Source organism: Dicentrarchus labrax, unplaced genomic scaffold, assembly GCF_905237075.1.
Source record: "Dicentrarchus labrax unplaced genomic scaffold, dlabrax2021, whole genome shotgun sequence".
NCBI lineage: Eukaryota > Metazoa > Chordata > Actinopteri > Moronidae > Dicentrarchus > Dicentrarchus labrax.
Genome location: NW_026136715.1, coordinates 17,944,425 through 17,961,910, shown reverse-complemented (window position 1 = coordinate 17,961,910; position 17,486 = coordinate 17,944,425). Strand labels below are relative to the sequence as shown.

The 17,486-nt window shown below is 38.9% G+C and overlaps 3 protein-coding genes across 5 annotated transcripts in view; 2 read left to right on the top strand and 1 right to left on the bottom strand.

The window, feature by feature from the left end:
- The first annotated feature begins 685 nt into the window (after positions 1 to 685).
- On the top strand, positions 686 to 4,467 carry masp2 (MBL associated serine protease 2). The gene is made up of 6 exons (XM_051425448.1): positions 686 to 807; positions 881 to 1,103; positions 1,191 to 1,368; positions 2,171 to 2,302; positions 3,515 to 3,711; positions 3,933 to 4,467. The coding sequence occupies exons 1-6, from the start codon at positions 800 to 802 to the stop codon at positions 4,110 to 4,112; spliced, it is 918 nt and encodes a 305-aa protein (XP_051281408.1). The 5' UTR covers positions 686 to 799; the 3' UTR covers positions 4,113 to 4,467.
- A 1,215-nt stretch (positions 4,468 to 5,682) lies between these two features.
- On the bottom strand, positions 5,683 to 12,648 carry dffa (DNA fragmentation factor, alpha polypeptide). Its single transcript, XM_051425446.1, has 6 exons — positions 12,437 to 12,648; positions 11,279 to 11,437; positions 10,891 to 11,045; positions 9,935 to 10,130; positions 8,888 to 9,015; positions 5,683 to 8,234 (listed from the first exon to the last, which is right to left on the bottom strand). Exons 1-6 carry the CDS (start codon positions 12,528 to 12,530, stop codon positions 8,010 to 8,012), a joined length of 957 nt encoding a protein of 318 aa, XP_051281406.1. The 5' UTR covers positions 12,531 to 12,648; the 3' UTR covers positions 5,683 to 8,009.
- A 2,412-nt stretch (positions 12,649 to 15,060) lies between these two features.
- Positions 15,061 to 17,486, top strand: part of pex14 (peroxisomal biogenesis factor 14) — a 44,218-nt gene continuing 41,792 nt past the window's right edge. For all 3 annotated transcript variants that reach the window (XM_051425388.1, XM_051425390.1, XM_051425389.1), the window contains exons 1-2: positions 15,061 to 15,177; positions 16,288 to 16,338. In XM_051425388.1, coding sequence (XP_051281348.1) covers positions 15,142 to 15,177; positions 16,288 to 16,338 — 87 coding nt within the window. In that variant the 5' untranslated portion in view covers positions 15,061 to 15,141. The remainder of the gene's footprint in view (positions 15,178 to 16,287; positions 16,339 to 17,486) is intronic.

The following is a 17,486-nucleotide window of genomic DNA, read 5'->3' as shown; positions in this document are numbered from 1 at the left end:
AAACATTGGGCACAGTGCAGATGTGTAAAAAAACAACCAAAAAAAGCATGATGCAGTCTGGTTTCATTCACTGTTTTGTCCCTGATACAGTAATTATGGTAAATTGACTGCACTTACATAGCGTTTTTCTACCTTACAAAGCGGTTGACAATTTGTCTCTCATTCACACACACAGCGATGGCAACAGAGCTGCCATGCAATTTGGGTTTAAGTGTCTTGCCCAAGGACACTTCAACACATGGACAGGAGGGGCCAGGGATCAAACCGTGATTAGTGGATGACCGTTACCCTGGTGGGTTAGTGTCCCTTTTGTTAAGGTGCAAAAAGGCCCTGGCTCCTAAATGTTCGGGTATGTTTATTTTTTTAGGCTTTAAGTTAAAATTAAAATATTTTACCAATCAAATGTGACAAAAACCTCAGAAAATATATTTTTTTAAATCTAGTTTGATGATCTGGACAACCACATGTCTTCCTTCCTGTGTTTGGTGAATGCAGTTGATTTAAAATAAATAGTAGTTTGTGTCATCTTCATGTAAACTATCAATTACCACTGGTAAAAGATGACTGGGTAATAAAGCAAAAAGAAAATTAGTTTGACAGAATGAATATAAATTATTCTGACATTTATGAGTTTGATAGATTTCTGTGACCGAGGGAGGTGGGTAACGATGACAAACTGATCATGTGGCTGTGTCACTTTGTTTACCTAAATGTCGGCCAGCCGGGTTCATTTACCCTCAGATCGCTGAGAATGAACCGTTCCAAAACAGGCAAAATATCTGGGGACTGTTAAACCAACATGACCGGGTGAGTGTCAGTTAGCATTTATTTGTGCAAAATAATCCTTGAAACTACTGCCATCACACCTAATTTTGCCCAGTGGGTGCTCTGTATTTGTCTTATTTTCCCTCCTCCATGTCTCGCTGAGTGTGGAAATGACAGGGTTATATGGCAGCTTCACCTCCCCCAACTTCCCCCAGCTATACCCTGATAACCTGCACATAGTGTGGAACATCACTGTCCCAGACGGCCACAGGGTCAAACTCTACTTCAGCCACTTCAGCATGGAACCCTCAAACCAGTGTGAATATGACTACATCCAGGTACATGCTGGAGAAACTCCAACTCCCATTATCTGCACTGGAGTTTGTAACTTGCTCACTCAAAGTCCTCTGACCTTGTCACACCAGGTTTTGGCAGAGGGGAATGAGACCTTGCGGTTCTGCGGTGAGGAAGAGAAGAACTATGAAAGCACCCCGAGGAACACAGTCATCCTGTCAGCCGGGAACGTCATGTCAGTGGTCTTTAGGAGTGACTACTCTAACGAGGGCCGATTCACAGGCTTCCAAGCATTTTACACCTCAGAAGGTGATACAAAATAGTGACATTTGTTGCCAGAAGGCAGATATATTTTTGGCAGTGTAATTACACCAAGCAATGTGAAATGGAATTGCTAGAGAAACAATAGCAGGATTATATGATTGCATGTATACCCAGAAATATTCTAAATTACATAAATACGGTGACAAAATAAAGGCACACATTGGAATGAAGTGCAATGTTACTAGAAGGCTCTTAATTTACATATAACTGTCAGCTTATGCAAATGTAATATCGCAAGTTATTTAAACTTAGATTTGAAGTGTAATTGGTAGTTCCTATCTCTCACTGCCCTTGTGTCGTTACATTCGGACAAAATATGTGACTCCCAGATCATCACAGTCAGACCCTTTTTTTTATCTCCCAGATTCTGGGAACTGTTGATGACTCTTAAGTAAAAAAAAAAAAAAGACAACTTCTGTTTTCATGCAATTAATACTTTTCCAATTTAAACTCTTGTTTTAATTGGATGTAACGATCAGAGTTCGGAGCCTTATTTAAGCTGGCAACGAGTAGTCATCATTTTGTTTTTTCATTATTGTGTGATCTAGAGTTAAGACAAACAAGACTAATTTAGTGTCTGCTTAACTTGTAAAAGCAGTGGTGATATATACACCCAAGAAAGATACAAAGTGAAAAAAAATATCATACATTATTTGATTTGACTTGAGGCACATTGAGGATTTACTAGACATTCATGTAAAGGCTTTCCCCATTTAAAGAATGCTCATGTACAGAAAAATACATTACTGTGTTGTGTTTCACTCTCTAACCCTTCACTCTCCAACAGACATCAACGAGTGCCTATCCAAGATAGATGGGGAGAGAGTGTGTGATCATTTTTGCCACAATTACATTGGTGGATATTACTGCACGTGCAGACAAGGATACCTTCTCCATGACAACAAAAGATCCTGCACAAGTAAGAGCCACGCAGACTAAAGCTCAAGGGGCATGTTCATCTGAGCTCTGTCAAAGTGCGTCAAAAGCTGTGTAGTGAGGTGCAGTGCTAAGAGCTTGGCACACAGCGTTTGACTGTATATTGATCTGCGTAAATACGGTATATGATGTTTCTCAAGCTAAATACGCTGCTGCTCAGCTCCCCACTACCAGACACAGCAGATATCGATGGCAATCAAGCAAAGTAATTTCCATTAGTGCCCATTGACTTCTGTTTAATGCATTTGGCTTCAACACGTTTGAATTCCTCAGCATTTGTTCATGATATAATCCAATAACGGACAAACCTTTCAGTTGGCACATTTGTCAATATGGTATTGGAAAATTGCTGTTAATTTCAGACTTTGCTTGATGAAAATTAGATAAAATTGTTGGGCTGTAAACATACGACTACACATACGTATAGGAGGAAAGGGCCATCTGTATTTCAAATTGTTCTCCATATTTGACAATAGTGCAGAACAAATCTTCAGAAAACAATTTTCTGATATTTCACACAGGGCGCACGGTTGATATTGTTCTAGACTGGATTTCATTCCATCATAGCTGGCCTGTGCATACTGATGCATAAAGTAGTTGATCTCTGCCAGCTGGTGTAAGGCTAGGTTAATTACTGTCGATTCCTTAGGGAAAAGCAACTTCAAAATGGCATTAAAAATTGATACCTGTGTGCAGCACTAATAGTGTACTGACATGAGGTAATTAATCACAATTACTAGTGATGTGCCTTAAATTATTTTTCTTTGCCAGCGGAAAAAGGGTGACAAAACAAATCATGCAATGAATAGGCAAAAATGATTATCTGCCTACAGATTGCACTAATTATATGAATTACAGCAACTCAGCCTCTTTGCGATACTCATTTGTTTTTCTCCGTAACAGCATCTGAACACTTGCCGGGGCAATAACGCAAACCTAAATTAATCCCATCATTTATGGTGCCAGAAAATGTCTCAATTGAAGTAAAAAAAATGTTTTTCTTCTCATCAAAAAACTTTTTTTATAGTCAGTGCTTTATGATCCATAAAGCAGGCCTACAGATAGAACATTAGACTTGTTCCTCAGTATTCAAATTTATATACAAGAGCTTTGAACACTAAGGACTGGACAAAATATCTAAAACAAGCCTGCTGTGTTTAAGTGGGATCTAAATGACTGTGAGTATTCCCTACAGTGCCATGCAGCAGCCAGGTGTTGACCTCGCTGTCCGGGTTTCTGACCAGTCCGGGCTACCCGAGTCCCTACCCACCCATGACTCAGTGTGACCACACCATCCGTCTGCCAGAGGGCTACAGAATAATCCTGGACTTCCTGGAACCCTTTGACATAGAGGGACATCCAGAGGTCCCTTGTCCGTACGATATGTTGAAGGTCAGTCATGTGACTTCAGAATGTAACACACAGGGAGATAAATAGGCAATGTATTCGTCCTCATGCTTGTGGAGGCAGTATATTACAGACTTGTCGTCCTTGGGTGATATACTGTATGGGCATGCCGTTTCCTGCATATTTAAGTTTGGCCATACATAAATCATTCAGGCATTTAATGAATCAACATTTCTGTTTTTTAATTGATGTCCCTCTTTTACAAGATTTCAACAGCTGGACAAGAGTATGGACCCTTCTGTGGACCAGTGCCACCAGGTCGCATTGACACAGGAAGTTACCAGGTCCATCTTGCCTTCAGATCTGACGCTAGTGGGAAAAACAAGGGATGGAAGATCAAGTACATCAGTAACAAGGCTGAGTCTCTCATATTAACTAAAGACTAATGGCTTGTTGACATGAACATTGTATGTGTAGTTTACACAGTAACTTTGAAGTGGCAACTTAACACAACCATAATTTTTTAAATATTTTTTGATCATGACAAATTTCTAATCCTTCATTCTTTGTAAATTTCGAGATACTGCTATAATCTCACCAGCACAATCCTCTCTTAATCACTTTGTATTCTGTTTTATTGTTTTGTTAATTGTGCAAATGACTCAAAAGACACTTTGACTTATTAATTTAGAAAAAAAGTTCATTAAAATACTGTAAATGTTTTGTGACCATAAAATGCAACCAGCCATATGTGACATGCATTTTAATCAAAGAAAATAAAGTATTCCTCAAACCACTGTAGCTGAATGCAAACCAATCTGCTCTTTTCTAGCTTAAGACAGAAACACATTTTAATGCTCAGGCAGAAATAATAAATTAATTCTGTGAAGTATTCCAGTTTGTCAGTCTGGTCTAAGAAGCAGTGAATGCTAGACGTTTAACCTTCATACATTATGCAGCTTGTTCTCAGCAATCGTAGCTCTACTCCTCTATCAAAACAGTCATTATAGGGTTCTTCAGTCCCATGAAATTGCCTCTCATTTGACACTTTTGCATTCACTCACTAACGTTTCCTCCATCTGTGCCCCACAAGTGGGGCAAAAGAGCACGCCTGTCTGTGTGGATGTGAGAAAGAAACGCACTTGTGTTGATTTATTTGTACTGTTTCAGTTTTTTTTCCTTGTCTCTTACAATTAAGCAAACGCCACTTTTCTGTGAACTCGTGACTTTTTTAAAACCTCATTAACTTTAACTGAACTGTACTACATACGTTGTACTTTGAAGGCCACCACAATGTACCAAAACAAGGTACGTACTGACCCATACATCACCTCGGCATTTGCAAACCAACAGCATCGTAAGGTCTTGGGTGGATATGTGTTCTCTGAAAGTCATCTGACCATATGGGATAAGATTTGTTTCCACCATGAAAAGCCCAGACAGTCCTCAGGGCAACTGAGTGCTTACAGAGCAAACCTGCAGTTGTTGCCTGTGCGCTGTTAACTCATAATCTAATCCACCAAGACAGCGTGACACATGAAAGCACAATCGACTGCTCCCGTTGCCCACTCACTCCTAACTGTTCAGCCTAGTTGGAGCCAATTCCACAGGAATTACGCACACTATGAAACCCATTAACCAACAGTTGGAAAATATCTGGCGGCAGCATGCAGCCAATAGGCTTACAGCTAATATGCCCATCACTATTTTGTTGACAACCCTGCATCTCTAGCTTGAACTTACTGTATGTGAAAAGGGAAATATAAAAGGAGGTTCACTGTGTTAAAAATATTTGTCTGTTATTTCTGACTATGGAAAAGCATTTGTTAATCAGTACTTTAGGGTATTTACATTTTATTTTTACGACCAAAAGTTCTTTCTCACTACACAATGCTCGGCTTTTGGTTAAGTCTTAAGAGGAAGTGGAGTCTCAAGAATACCGAATGTGATATTTGTCAGTGCATAATTCTACATGCATATAATATACAGCAATAAAAAAAGGTGGAGCAACAGCTCTTTCAAAAGTTTGAGGGCTGGTTTATTTTAGAAAATCCCTCGTACCAACATGTTTATAAAGGGCACCTTAAATCACATACTTTACATACAACTTCCTTTTGTAACATTTGACGTACATGATTAAATTAAATACAAAATGCAAATGTGTTGGGGAACTCACAAGATAATTCTTACAGGGGTTTAAAATAAAGAATAGTGAGAGGTTACTTTTGGTGAAACCTCGCAATGTGCCGAGAGTCAATCTCAGTTTAGAACATACACAAAACACTGAGTAAACAGATCTTCCCACTTTCTCTGTATCTACTAAAAGTACAAGCCAGTAGTGACAACTCAATCTCACCACAACACAAAAAGATGAACCTTCTGCAAATTCAGATCCACCATCATTTATGTCCATGTTCAAGCGATAGGGGATGAGATGACAGGCATGACAAAGGCTATCATCCACATGACCTATGAGTCAGAGACCTGCATACATTGTACACACTGTCTTACATCACAGCCACCAGACTGAAACATAACTTCAATAACAGTATATAATAGATTGTCTTAAATGAGCTCTCATCCAGAAATATTGGTTCTATGTAACTCAAGGATGAAGCTATGTCATTATTACCCATAAGGTCATCCATAATGTGCTCAATGAGGCTTGCATGTATGAAGTGATATACATCTTAAATGGTCAGACTTTTTATTTTTAGAATAATGATCTGTGTATCCCATTCAAAAAGATGTAGTTACTAATGCAAACACATCTTTTACACAAATCTATTTGGTCCATGTCAGCATTTGCATATATCTCAGAAAGAACATTTCTCTCTGTAATTTGGTGCAGTACAAGTTACTATGGCATTGTGTCTGGGGTGGATAGTTTCTGCGTTCATCATATAATGGTACTTTTACCTTCAATGTAGTGATTCCCCAAATGGTGACACACCAGTTAATGGTGACATTTCACACCAAGGTGCACATACATGAAGACTGTGGTAAAAAACAGAAAGAAAAAAGCCATATGTAGGCAAGCGTATATTTATAAAAATGTTTAAGTTCACTAAAGGGAAACCTGTTATTATATTACGGTGTTTTCATCACAACTTATAAATTGCTTCACATTAAGAGTCTACTGGTGGACTATAAAACTATGGCACTGTACTGGGAACATCATATTTGAACACTTTTTGCAGTAGTCACTGAGGATGAGAACAAGCAGGAACAAGTTATGAGGTGCAGCATCAACCTGATAAGAACACACTGCTACTCTAAACTTCCCAAAAGAGCAAAGAGCCCATATATTAAGGATGTAAATGTAATTTCAGTGATAGCACATGTAAAATGTAAAACAGACAAAAAATTATATATTTTGTCCCTCACCATATGCTGGAGATCCACAGGGTTTCCGTTGCTAGTTCAAACTATATATTTTCTTACTTATCATAACATAACATAGAATGGAGTGCACAGCTTCTGTCTTACGTGGCAGTGTTTAAATGGATAGCAGAATGCAAACAATACTGGGAAGCTGATTCAACAGTAACAGTTTAACCATAAGGCGATAATTACACATAACAGTTAAATGAGAAGATTGATTCCACTCTCATATCTGTGCACTTAAATATGAAGCTGAAGCCAGCAGCATAGCTTAACATAAAGACTGGAAACAGCAAGCCTGGTTTTGTCTGAAGATCCCAAAATCCACCACTATCACCCCTATAGCTCATTAGTTAATATGCTATATCTTTTATGTTTAATTATCAAAAACCAAGCGACATGCTGTAATTTTACTGGGGGGTTTTGTGCAGGACTATGTTTTGGTCGAGCACTTCCTGGACTCTTGTCATCACAGTGAGGTTGCCAGGCAACCAGTGGAGAATACAAGAAGATATAAAGGTGCTAAGTAGTGAGCTTACAAGGTGCTGATGGGCAGAATTTGTTACCTTCGGACAGAGTTAGCTGTTTCCCACAATTTCCTGTATTTATGCTGCGCTAAGCTAGCTGGCTCTATTGCTTTGAGTTTCCCATGAATATTTTTTTCTAAGATTATTTTCACAGCATGGCACTCATCAAAATAGGGAGCCAATAGAAATTTGATGCAAGTGGTTAATGCAGACCTGTCTTTGATAAACATGACTTGTGCAAAACTTCCTCTCGGGGCAGAAGCATTCAAGTGGTTAGCAAGTTTGACAAAGTGATGCAAACATCAACATCATTAACATTCATGGATTCCCGCATTATGGATATTATCAGTACCACAGGATAAATCCCATTCCACTGACCCTGAGGCAGGTAGTGTAAATTCTTATCAGTCTCTGCTCAGGTGAAGCCCCGGCCTAGTTGCTGCCTTGGGCTGCCGTTTTTATGCCCTGCTCCGCACTCTTCTCACTGGACTGCTGGCTGCTGTCCATCAGTGTGTTGCTCCTGATGGACTGCACAGCCTGAATCTGCTCGAGACGTTTTGTCAGCTCGGCTTTGCAGGCCTGGAGCAGTGCCGACGTCTTTGTTCTGTCCCAGCCCAGCACCTGCTCCATAGCTTCCACCCCTCTGCTCACTACCATCTAAAAAAAAGCATGGGAGAGGCTTCGTTTCAAACACTGAAAATGTGAAGATGTGACACTTTTGTACAAACTAATCCAATCAGACAGCCCCGTAACACACTATACACTATAATTTGTGAAGCTTGCCACTGTGTCGGAGAAGAGTTGACTTCAGGCTGTAGTTAGTGCTGTTGGTGAACTGGACTGGAGTTATATTGAAAGGCGTTTCTAATATTTTGCTCTCCTTGTTTATGCAAATGAGAGTTGTATTCTAGCTAAAGTAAATGGCCTCTGAATTATATAACAGAACAGTGCAATAATAAAGTATGGAAGTCGTGTGTCAGGACTTGCGATTTTACGTAACTGCATTATACATTTTACAGCTGCTTGTTAGACTTGATAGGGTATCTTACAGCAAAAGCCTTGTGTCAGAAAGAACTATATAAGACTATGATGAAGTATAGGACAGTTAAATACTGGCCCCACATTGTTGTGACATGTCAATGCACCTCAGTTGCTCAGGTCTGTCTAAATCTACTGTATACATTTTTTTTAGGAGGTTCTAAGAAAACTGATTATATACAGTATGTATACATGTATAAAGGTCATATTTTGGGTATTTTTTATCTGCAGATGTTTTAAGAAAGGCTGGATCAGTAGTGTGAGTGCACTACCTGCAGATCTTCAGTGGACAGTCTGGTCTCTGGGCTTGTTTTGCCTTTCAGGACCATCAGTGTCCTGGACATGAATCCAGATGCAGAGTCCACCTCCATCCCGTCTGGCACATCCACGTCTCCAGCCCCTGACACATTAAAATGGGTTCTGTTTCAGGGTCATTCGTTGCGTAAGGGCATAGTTATAATAAATCACTACAAGAGGTGGGATTATTCAGCAGCAACAATGGTTCCACCTAGTGACCAAAAGGCACAAGCACAGCTCTCCTCTTATCTGTAAGTGTCAATAGAACAAACTATTTTTGGGTGATTACCTTCCTGCAGGGATACACCATCATAGGATAATATTAATTATTTTCCTAGATGCTGTATGCTTATTGATCACAACTATTAATTTGGATTGTTTCAGGATAGAGGAATATATATAGATACATACTTTATTTATTCAGAGGGAAATTCAATATATGAGCACCTCTGGCAATTAAAGACTCATAGACTGTATTTTGTTTACAGCAAACATTCTACATAAAAATACATTTTACATTATTATTCTAAACTACTTTAAGTCTAAAACACCTAAACATTACAATAATGCTTAAAATCAAATGAAAGAAAAGAGAACAGGGATTTTTATGTTATCAACAGGCTCTTGAGGGCTGCTTGAGACTTTCTATCCAACAGACTATTGGCTCCCTTAAAAGACGCTGTAATAAATTTGGAGAGGCAATAATCCAAAGGCGACCATATCTCTAAAATTACATCTTATTTTCTTTAAGAGCTAGTATTACTGCAAAATACTCTTAGGTTTCTGTAGAGATGCTTTAACCCAGCTGAGATACACAGACAAAAATGACTTTCTAACCAAAAGTAGCAACTTATCACATAGTTCACATTGTGTCAGAAAGCCACAGTATAAACTATGAAACCAAACTATGAGAGGGTAAGCCAAGAATGAAATATCTTAGATCTTTATTTAGGATAACCATTTTACCAACCATTTAACCAAATTGTAAAAATGAAAGCCACCACATAATGACACAGCCGTACCTCCCTGGCTTGGCTCTTCCAGCTGTCTGTCCTCTTTGTCCGCAGCTTTGAGGTAGAGCTGGAGCAACTCCTTGGACTGTCTCTCCTCCTCTCGTCGGTCCAAAACCCTCTGCAGCGTCTCCTGGAGATCCTCTGCCTTCTTCTCTTGGAAGCCCAGAGCAAAGGCTAGCTCAGGACGCGGGGCATCCACTAACATCTGGAGCAGCAGGGGACACAAATTATACTTTAAGCAATAATATACTATACTGTAGGCTTATATAGTGCTTCGAAGTCACAGCAACAACAAATAATCCAACAAAAGGAAGGAATGAACAATAAAGCTAAAAGTATAGCAGAGCTTTCTGCCACAAGGTAAAAGTTCCATATTTTAGCTGTAAAGGATAAGGCGGTGTTGTACAATATGTTTTTCTTACTGTCAGCAAATCATATGGCCAACACCAATGTTAGTTTGACTCTCAATACTTTCACACTTCCATACCCTGTCTGTTGTCTGTGACACTCAGACCAAAATCCATAGGTTCCTACTGATGACATAAATATTCAAATGTGTAGCAAAGCTAGAGTTTCATTTTTCAGTTTATCTAACAGCTGGGCACTGTGCATTTCTCAAACAGGACTAACTGGTTATTGGGGACTATTTGTAGTCGCGGACAGTGTTTGCGAGTTTGACAATAATAACCAACAGTGGCCATGTTTATCTTAGTGAGGGAATATGTCACCCAGTGGGACTCACTGATGTGTTTTTTTTTTAACATTTTAGCACAACAATGGAGGTATATGGCAAAAAGGAATAAGACAAGAGAGGAATCAATTTATAATCAGTTTGTGTGTTTCCGTGAGATTTGTTCAAAATAAGAAAACTACAGAATATGACCAGCCTTGTTTTCTCACCAGTGTATGCTGGGATAGGCATGACAGTAAAAACTGTTGGTGAAATAAAGGAACAATGTTGCTACCTGTAAGTCTGCCTCTGACATGAGGATGATGCTGGCAAGGTCCTGCTTCAGCTGCTGAGCAAGGTCCAACCAGGGTGCTTCAGCAGTAGAGGCGTCCACAGCATCAGTCTCCAGCAACACAGAATCTCTGGCCATCCAGGCCGTGCCACCATCCACTACAATGAAAGGTAAATAAGTATCAAAACACAAAGCTTTAACGGAACACCTATAGTTGAAATAATATAGATATTGCAATATGGCAAAGTGCAATATCTGTCAAAAAATCTGAATTATTTATTTATTTTCTTCACATTGTTCAACCGTACTTTCATTTTAAATTATAAGAATCAGTCCACTCCCCTGAATAGTAGACTGTAGACAAATCATAGGCAGAAATAAACTTGCTTACTCCTACGAAGTGGAGACCATGTCTCTTCTTCATGCAACAGCATGAACTTAGTGTTTAAGGGTAAACACAAAAAGTAGGCCTGATCCTCCACTATGGTCCCATCATCCTCTAGGACCACTGTGACCGGGGCACTGGGGCTGAAGCCGAGAAACTCACATCCTGTGGGAAGAACGGAGAAATAATAGACTTTACAGATCTTATGAGAATATACAGTCCCAAAGACAATTTTAATGCTAAAAGCATTTTTACTATATAGCCATAGACCATAGCAAAGCATTCAGAAATATAAATAATCTAAATATATATGTAATAGCAACTCACACACCACCTGATCTTTAGCTGATTCAAGCACATACCAATGACTTCTGTACCTCAAACAAGTCAATCCACAAGCTGTCACCTCCTCTTCCATCACAGCTGTTCATATTTGTCACACAGTATGGTGCAGGTGAATGGTTGTGCTGCGTCACCCCTTGTTGTAATTTATAACTTCTTTTTTTTTCATGAAAGTTTTTCAAATGTGAACATTGCAGGTACTGTGTCACCTGTAGTGATAGGACTTTATCAAGATCAAACAGTAGACCCCTACAGATATACTAAATCTATCAATAATATCTAATACACAGGCTGTAAGCACTCCTCCAATGGCCACACACCCTGAAGAGTGCCATAGTCTGGCCAACGCCTGCAGTGCTGACTAGCATCCCAGGAATGAGCAGCACAGGAAGGAGTTCCTGCCTGACTTTTCATGTTTAGTTCCTGCAAGTTTGAACACGATGAAAATGTTGCTACACAGCTCGACCATGATCATAAGTGAGCTTCAATTGTGCAGAAAAATCCCAATGGCGGCAACACTAGGGGCTGACCAGAGTGCTGAAGATCATTTTGTATATGATAACATTTGTGTTTCGCTTTCACATCACACAGCACCCTTAACGTTTCGATACACACAAACCAATACAACTAAACACACCGATAAATACAGGTAACCAAAATAAGAGACTACACGAGGCTGGGTTCCACTTTTAATGTCAGACTTGACTCAGAAATGTGTCTTCTTGTATATACGCAGTGTTTTTTTTTTTTTTTTAACATATCAAACTAGAAGCCTTACAATGACACAGTGACACGAGTTAAAGCCAGTCTTTGACAACTCACCTTTTGCTTTCAGCTCGTCTAAGGACGGAACAACCAACCCATAGGACTTCTGTCGTGTGAAATTACACACCTTACACGGTCTCTTATCTGTCATTCTAGGCTTTATGTGGAGAATGTGTTGTTTCTTTGTATCTTACCACTGACAGATATCAACACCAGTGCTCGCCCACAGTCTTGTACTCAGCAGGTTCGAACACGGAACCGCCGAGTTGGTTTCTTCTTCTACTGAGGGTTTAACGGCAGCTGGCATCCTCACTGTTGCAACACTGCCATCTAGTGGTGGTGGTTAACTCCAACAGTGTCCGGTTTGTCCTGCTCTCTTTAGGAAACTGACCAAATATCTTCTGCCAGTGCTCTTGAATCCTCCTCCTGTTAGACCTAGTGTTTTCATTTCTATCTGATATATACTTCCTGCAACTTTACAACCACTACTACTTTGAATTTAATGTAAATGTCCTCCCCTTCGCTCCTTATCCCAACACTGTTGCCCGTCTTTATTGATTTCACTCTATTTTTTCAAGATAAGATAGGGTGAGATGTTCCTTTATTGATCCCACGTGAGAGACACAGCAGCACAGGGGAAATGTGCTAAAAGTGCAGAAGTGTAAAAATACAATAAAGATTAATAAAACAAAAATATTATTAAGATATAATAGAGAATTTAAAGACTATGATGAATATAAAGACTATAATGTTTAACTCGGATGTCTATGTTTTCTTCTTGTTAGGCTTCACTCTCTCATCACTCTACAATCAAAATGATGTACAACTCAACATTATACCCGCTTAAGAAAACTGAAGTTTGTTTGTGTATTTCAACACTTTGGCTATCGATATATTGTCTGTTATACTTTTTTTAATGCATCTGTGAAAACCTACATATCTGTATTATTTATCTCATTGAATAAATCTGTACATTTATTTCTTGCCTTAAGATAAAAATAACAAATATACCAGCATAGTTTCTAGTAATCACACAGGGATTATAGGCCATACTTTCTCCACGATATCTCAGATTCATCCAAAAGTTGACTAGGAGCTGTTTACAGCATAAACGCAATGACATTTGTCCTGTCACAGCTTAAGTCTTTCAATTAACATTCATTAATTTATTCATGCCCTAACACTCAAAATAAATGGGGCACTCTGCTCACCTTCAGTATCTTCCTTTTAAAAGCTGCAGGTGACTTTTATAAAACTAACTTTTTTTCATATTTGCTGAAACTTTCAGCTCTGATTGGTTGTTTTTGTTCGGCCTGGTGGATTCTTGAAAATACCATTAGGAGTAGGCTACTAGGATGAGCGAGAGGAAGCTTATTTGTTCACTGATTATTTGTCTCATGTACTACTGCCAGGATACAATGAAAGTTTCAGCAAATATGGCAAAAAGTTATTTTTTATAGAAATTACCTACTGCAGCTTTAAGGCCTCCATGTTTTCAGATCTTGCTTTCTCTCTGCCTCCTGTCCTTTCCACACAAATTATTATAAGTGTGTTCAACACAAACAACTCAAACCTGCCGCAACTATGACGACTTCGACTCTCTCCAAGCGGTGGGGGACTCTGGGATATGTAGTTTTTCATATATTAGAGAAAATAACAAGAAAAGTGAATGCATTGTAACACTAATAGCCATTTACATTTCACTCACTAGCACTAGTTACAGCAAACACAGAAATACTACGCTTTCTGTTTCCAAATAACTCTTCGCTTTGCTAGCACCAGCCACCTGAAGCCAGAAGTCCTTTAAGATGCACTGACCCAACCGAACTGTCCTCAACTTAAAATTGTTCTGTTAACTTCTTGGAAATAAATAGACAATATTTTCTGTCCACAAGACATTTGCAATCAGTACCAAACTCATTTTCTTTTAATGTGTAATTTAGTCACGGTTAATGCCCCATTAATAAATGATTACAGTTTACAAAGGGATATTATCAGCCATATGGGCCTTGATTGATAGGGCAGTCTTAGAGCGGTCAGACTTCAAGAGGGGGCTGGAATATGAGACGGACAAGGGGGACAACTGCTTTATGGTCCCCAGATGGTCAGGGGCCCCTATGGCCCCGGTACCACTGTTTTATTAATCACACCTATGTGAAGGAAATTACCACTTGAAACAATACGCTTCTTAAGAGGCCATGTTTAAAATAAAAAAGATAGTCTTAATAATGCCCAATAATATTTGTACTATATCAAGTTCTTATGATTAAGACTTAATTCAGTTGATACTGTCCTTACATGTGTTGGTTGTAAACATTAAGCTTTCATGTGAACTCTGCTGTAATAATAATAATAACAATAATAATAATAATAATAACAATAATAATACATTTTATTTAAAAAGCGCTTTTCTGAATACTCAAAGACACTGTACAATATAATATAAGAAGAATACAAGAACATCAATCAGTAAAACAATATAAAACAGTACATTACATACATTAAAAACACATGAGACTGAGCTAGATTTTAAAAGCCATTTTAAAAAGGTGTGTTTCCTGTTCTTAATGAGCAAAACTGTCACTTTCTGTGATGGACACAGACCGTTACTAGGGCCACTCTGACCGTTACTAGGGCCACTCTGACCGTTACTAGGGCCACTCTGACCGTTACCAGGGCCACTCTGACCGTTACTATCCTTCAGGAAAAGTAATCGAGCGCGGTTCACTCGAGCAGCCACTGAGCAAACAAGGGATAGGAAGATGGCATCCACCGATCAACCTGATCCACCAACACAGGTCTACATTTATGCAACTAAAACATTTACCTATTGATGTCCACATACGACAACGAGCTCCTATAACGTGTTTAAGACGTCGTGATCCTTGAACGCAGCCATTTCAGTGTGCTACTTTTATAAATGCTCAGCTAGCGAAGGTTAGCATGCTTGCTAAGTAGCTTTTTAGCTAGCTCCTTCAACGTTTGAAAAGTTGCCTCCCAGACTTGTTTGTGTTGACAAGTGGACACGAAGGGCCAAGCTGACGTTCTTTCGCTTTATCACACGTTGCCCAAACTTATGTGGCTTGCTTGACCATGACTAAATGAAGCTGAGTCCTTCCATTTGGCCATGTAGCCTAGTGTGTGTGTGTGTGTGTGTGTGTGTGTGTGTGTGTGTGTGTTGTTACGTGCAGTTAATGAGGATGTGGAAAGGTCACTGTTAGCCAAACAAGCCTGGTGGTTTGTTCTTCTGTGGCTCTTTGCTAACACGATGTTGGTTTAGCTAAAAAAAAAAAAAAAAAAAAAGCTACAAACATGGATCCTTCCGAGGAAACATGTTGTAGAAAGTTCTGCCTCACACTTCTCGCCATGGCCAAATTGACTGTTTGATGCTGTTCATTTCAGCACTCAACCCCGTATTTGCCATGGCCCTTCATTTAATTAAATGTGCATAGTTCAAAGGTAGACTTAAATAACATTCTTTATTGAGCATTAATATAAAGAAGCCACAGATGGGGACATTTTGCAGAGTAAGGAAACATGCAATGCAAATGGGTGATTCTACTCTATTCTCCCACTTCTATAACTAGATTTTAGGTGCATTCAGCAAATTACCTAGGAATTGTTAAACACAGTCAAATGACACATTATATGCTACTGTCCAGACTAGTTGGTAGGAGTTTGAGGCTTCAGATATATGATGTTAGAGATGTTAATGTTTTAAACTATTTAAATTAGTCTTTAATTCAGTTCAGTAATATTAATCTGTAAAATTGATAGATAATAATATATTTAGATAGGAGGATCGACTTGCTCACTGTAAGTGCTATCTAACCATTGCTGTATTAAACACACATAGCCTCTGCCCTCCACTAGATGGCACTCTAACACAAGTTGTTTGTTTATCTCAGCCTGGCCTTCCACCTGGACATGATGCAGTGGCTCCCCCCAGAGAAGAACTGGTAAGGATGGAGCATTTAATACAAATGACTTGACTGATATGGACTAGAATAACAAAGGAATACAAGTATGTCTATTTGATGTAAGTGCATATCAAATGGATATTGCAGGTTAAATCAAATTATAATTTAAATTCCATCTTTATTACATAATCATTTTCTGATTTTGATAAATTCTGAATGCCACGATTCTCAACCATGTAGGATCAGTGCCCCAGAATGTACTTTTTTTCAAACACTTTCAGCTGATTTAACTTGTCCGTGTCTTTGCCGTGATTGTGCGCTAACCAGTGAAATCAGCTGTGTGGTTACGGTACATTGTGTCTGTTTTTTCATGATCTGATGACTTAAAGAAGTTTGTTTTTCATCTTTTCATCAACAATATCCTTTCCCCTGGCTAATCAGATGATATTACACATTCCCCAGTGAGATCAAGTGTTAAAGGCTTCCAATTAGCAGCCAGTCACTTACGCACCACACTGATGTACTGTGATGTTTGGGGAGTAAAAAGGTCTGTTTTAGCAGTCACAATGGTTTCATGGTTGCTTTAATCATGTTTAGTATCAAACGTGTGTCTTTGTGGTCCTTCGTTTAGTGCATTGTTTTTCAGTTGGGGTCATGACCCACAAGTTGTTCCAGGAAGATTTTGAATTAGTTTTTAAAAAGTCAGTTGTCACCAACAGAAAAAAAGAATATATTGTATAAACAAACTTTTGTCAGTTATAGACTGTGTTTTAGTCACTCGAGATGCCTGCAATCCTCCTTGTGCCCCAAAAAAGCAAAAGAAAGTTTCCTTATTCGTACTTGAAGGTGTGGAATGCTGTAAAAGAATATTTTGATGTCATAGCAACTGATAATATTGCTTCACTGTTGCATTATTGTAGTAAAGTTATACATAAGCAGTGATAAAAATATTATGAAATGTAAATATTTTTGATTCCCCCTTTAACTCCGGGTATCTAGAGTAAAGTAGCTGAGAAAAATGATGAAAACCAGTTTCTTTTTCAGGTAGTCTGCTATGCACGCTGCAGTCCCTCATAAGTTGTTCCAAGTGGCGAATACACGCAAAGCCAGCAACATTTAATGACAATAAACATCAGTTGTTTTTCAATAATGTGTGAAGGAAAGTGTTCATAAGGCATGCTCGGCCC

Excerpts from the sequence above, each read along its gene's own strand:
- masp2 (XM_051425448.1), top strand. Across the intron at positions 1,104-1,190 it reads GTGAATATGACTACATCCAG|GTTTTGGCAGAGGGGAATGA; the intron begins GTACATGCTGGA and ends TTGTCACACCAG. Across the intron at positions 1,369-2,170 it reads AGCATTTTACACCTCAGAAG|ACATCAACGAGTGCCTATCC; the intron begins GTGATACAAAAT and ends ACTCTCCAACAG.
- dffa (XM_051425446.1), bottom strand. The coding sequence starts at position 12,530 with ATGACAGATAAGAGACCGTGTAAGGTGTGTAATTTCACACGACAGAAG. Across the intron at positions 10,131-10,890 it reads TGTCAGAGGCAGACTTACAG|ATGTTAGTGGATGCCCCGCG; the intron begins GTAGCAACATTG and ends CTGCTGCTCCAG. Across the intron at positions 8,235-8,887 it reads TGTCCACTGAAGATCTGCAG|ATGGTAGTGAGCAGAGGGGT; the intron begins GTAGTGCACTCA and ends GCTTTTTTTTAG.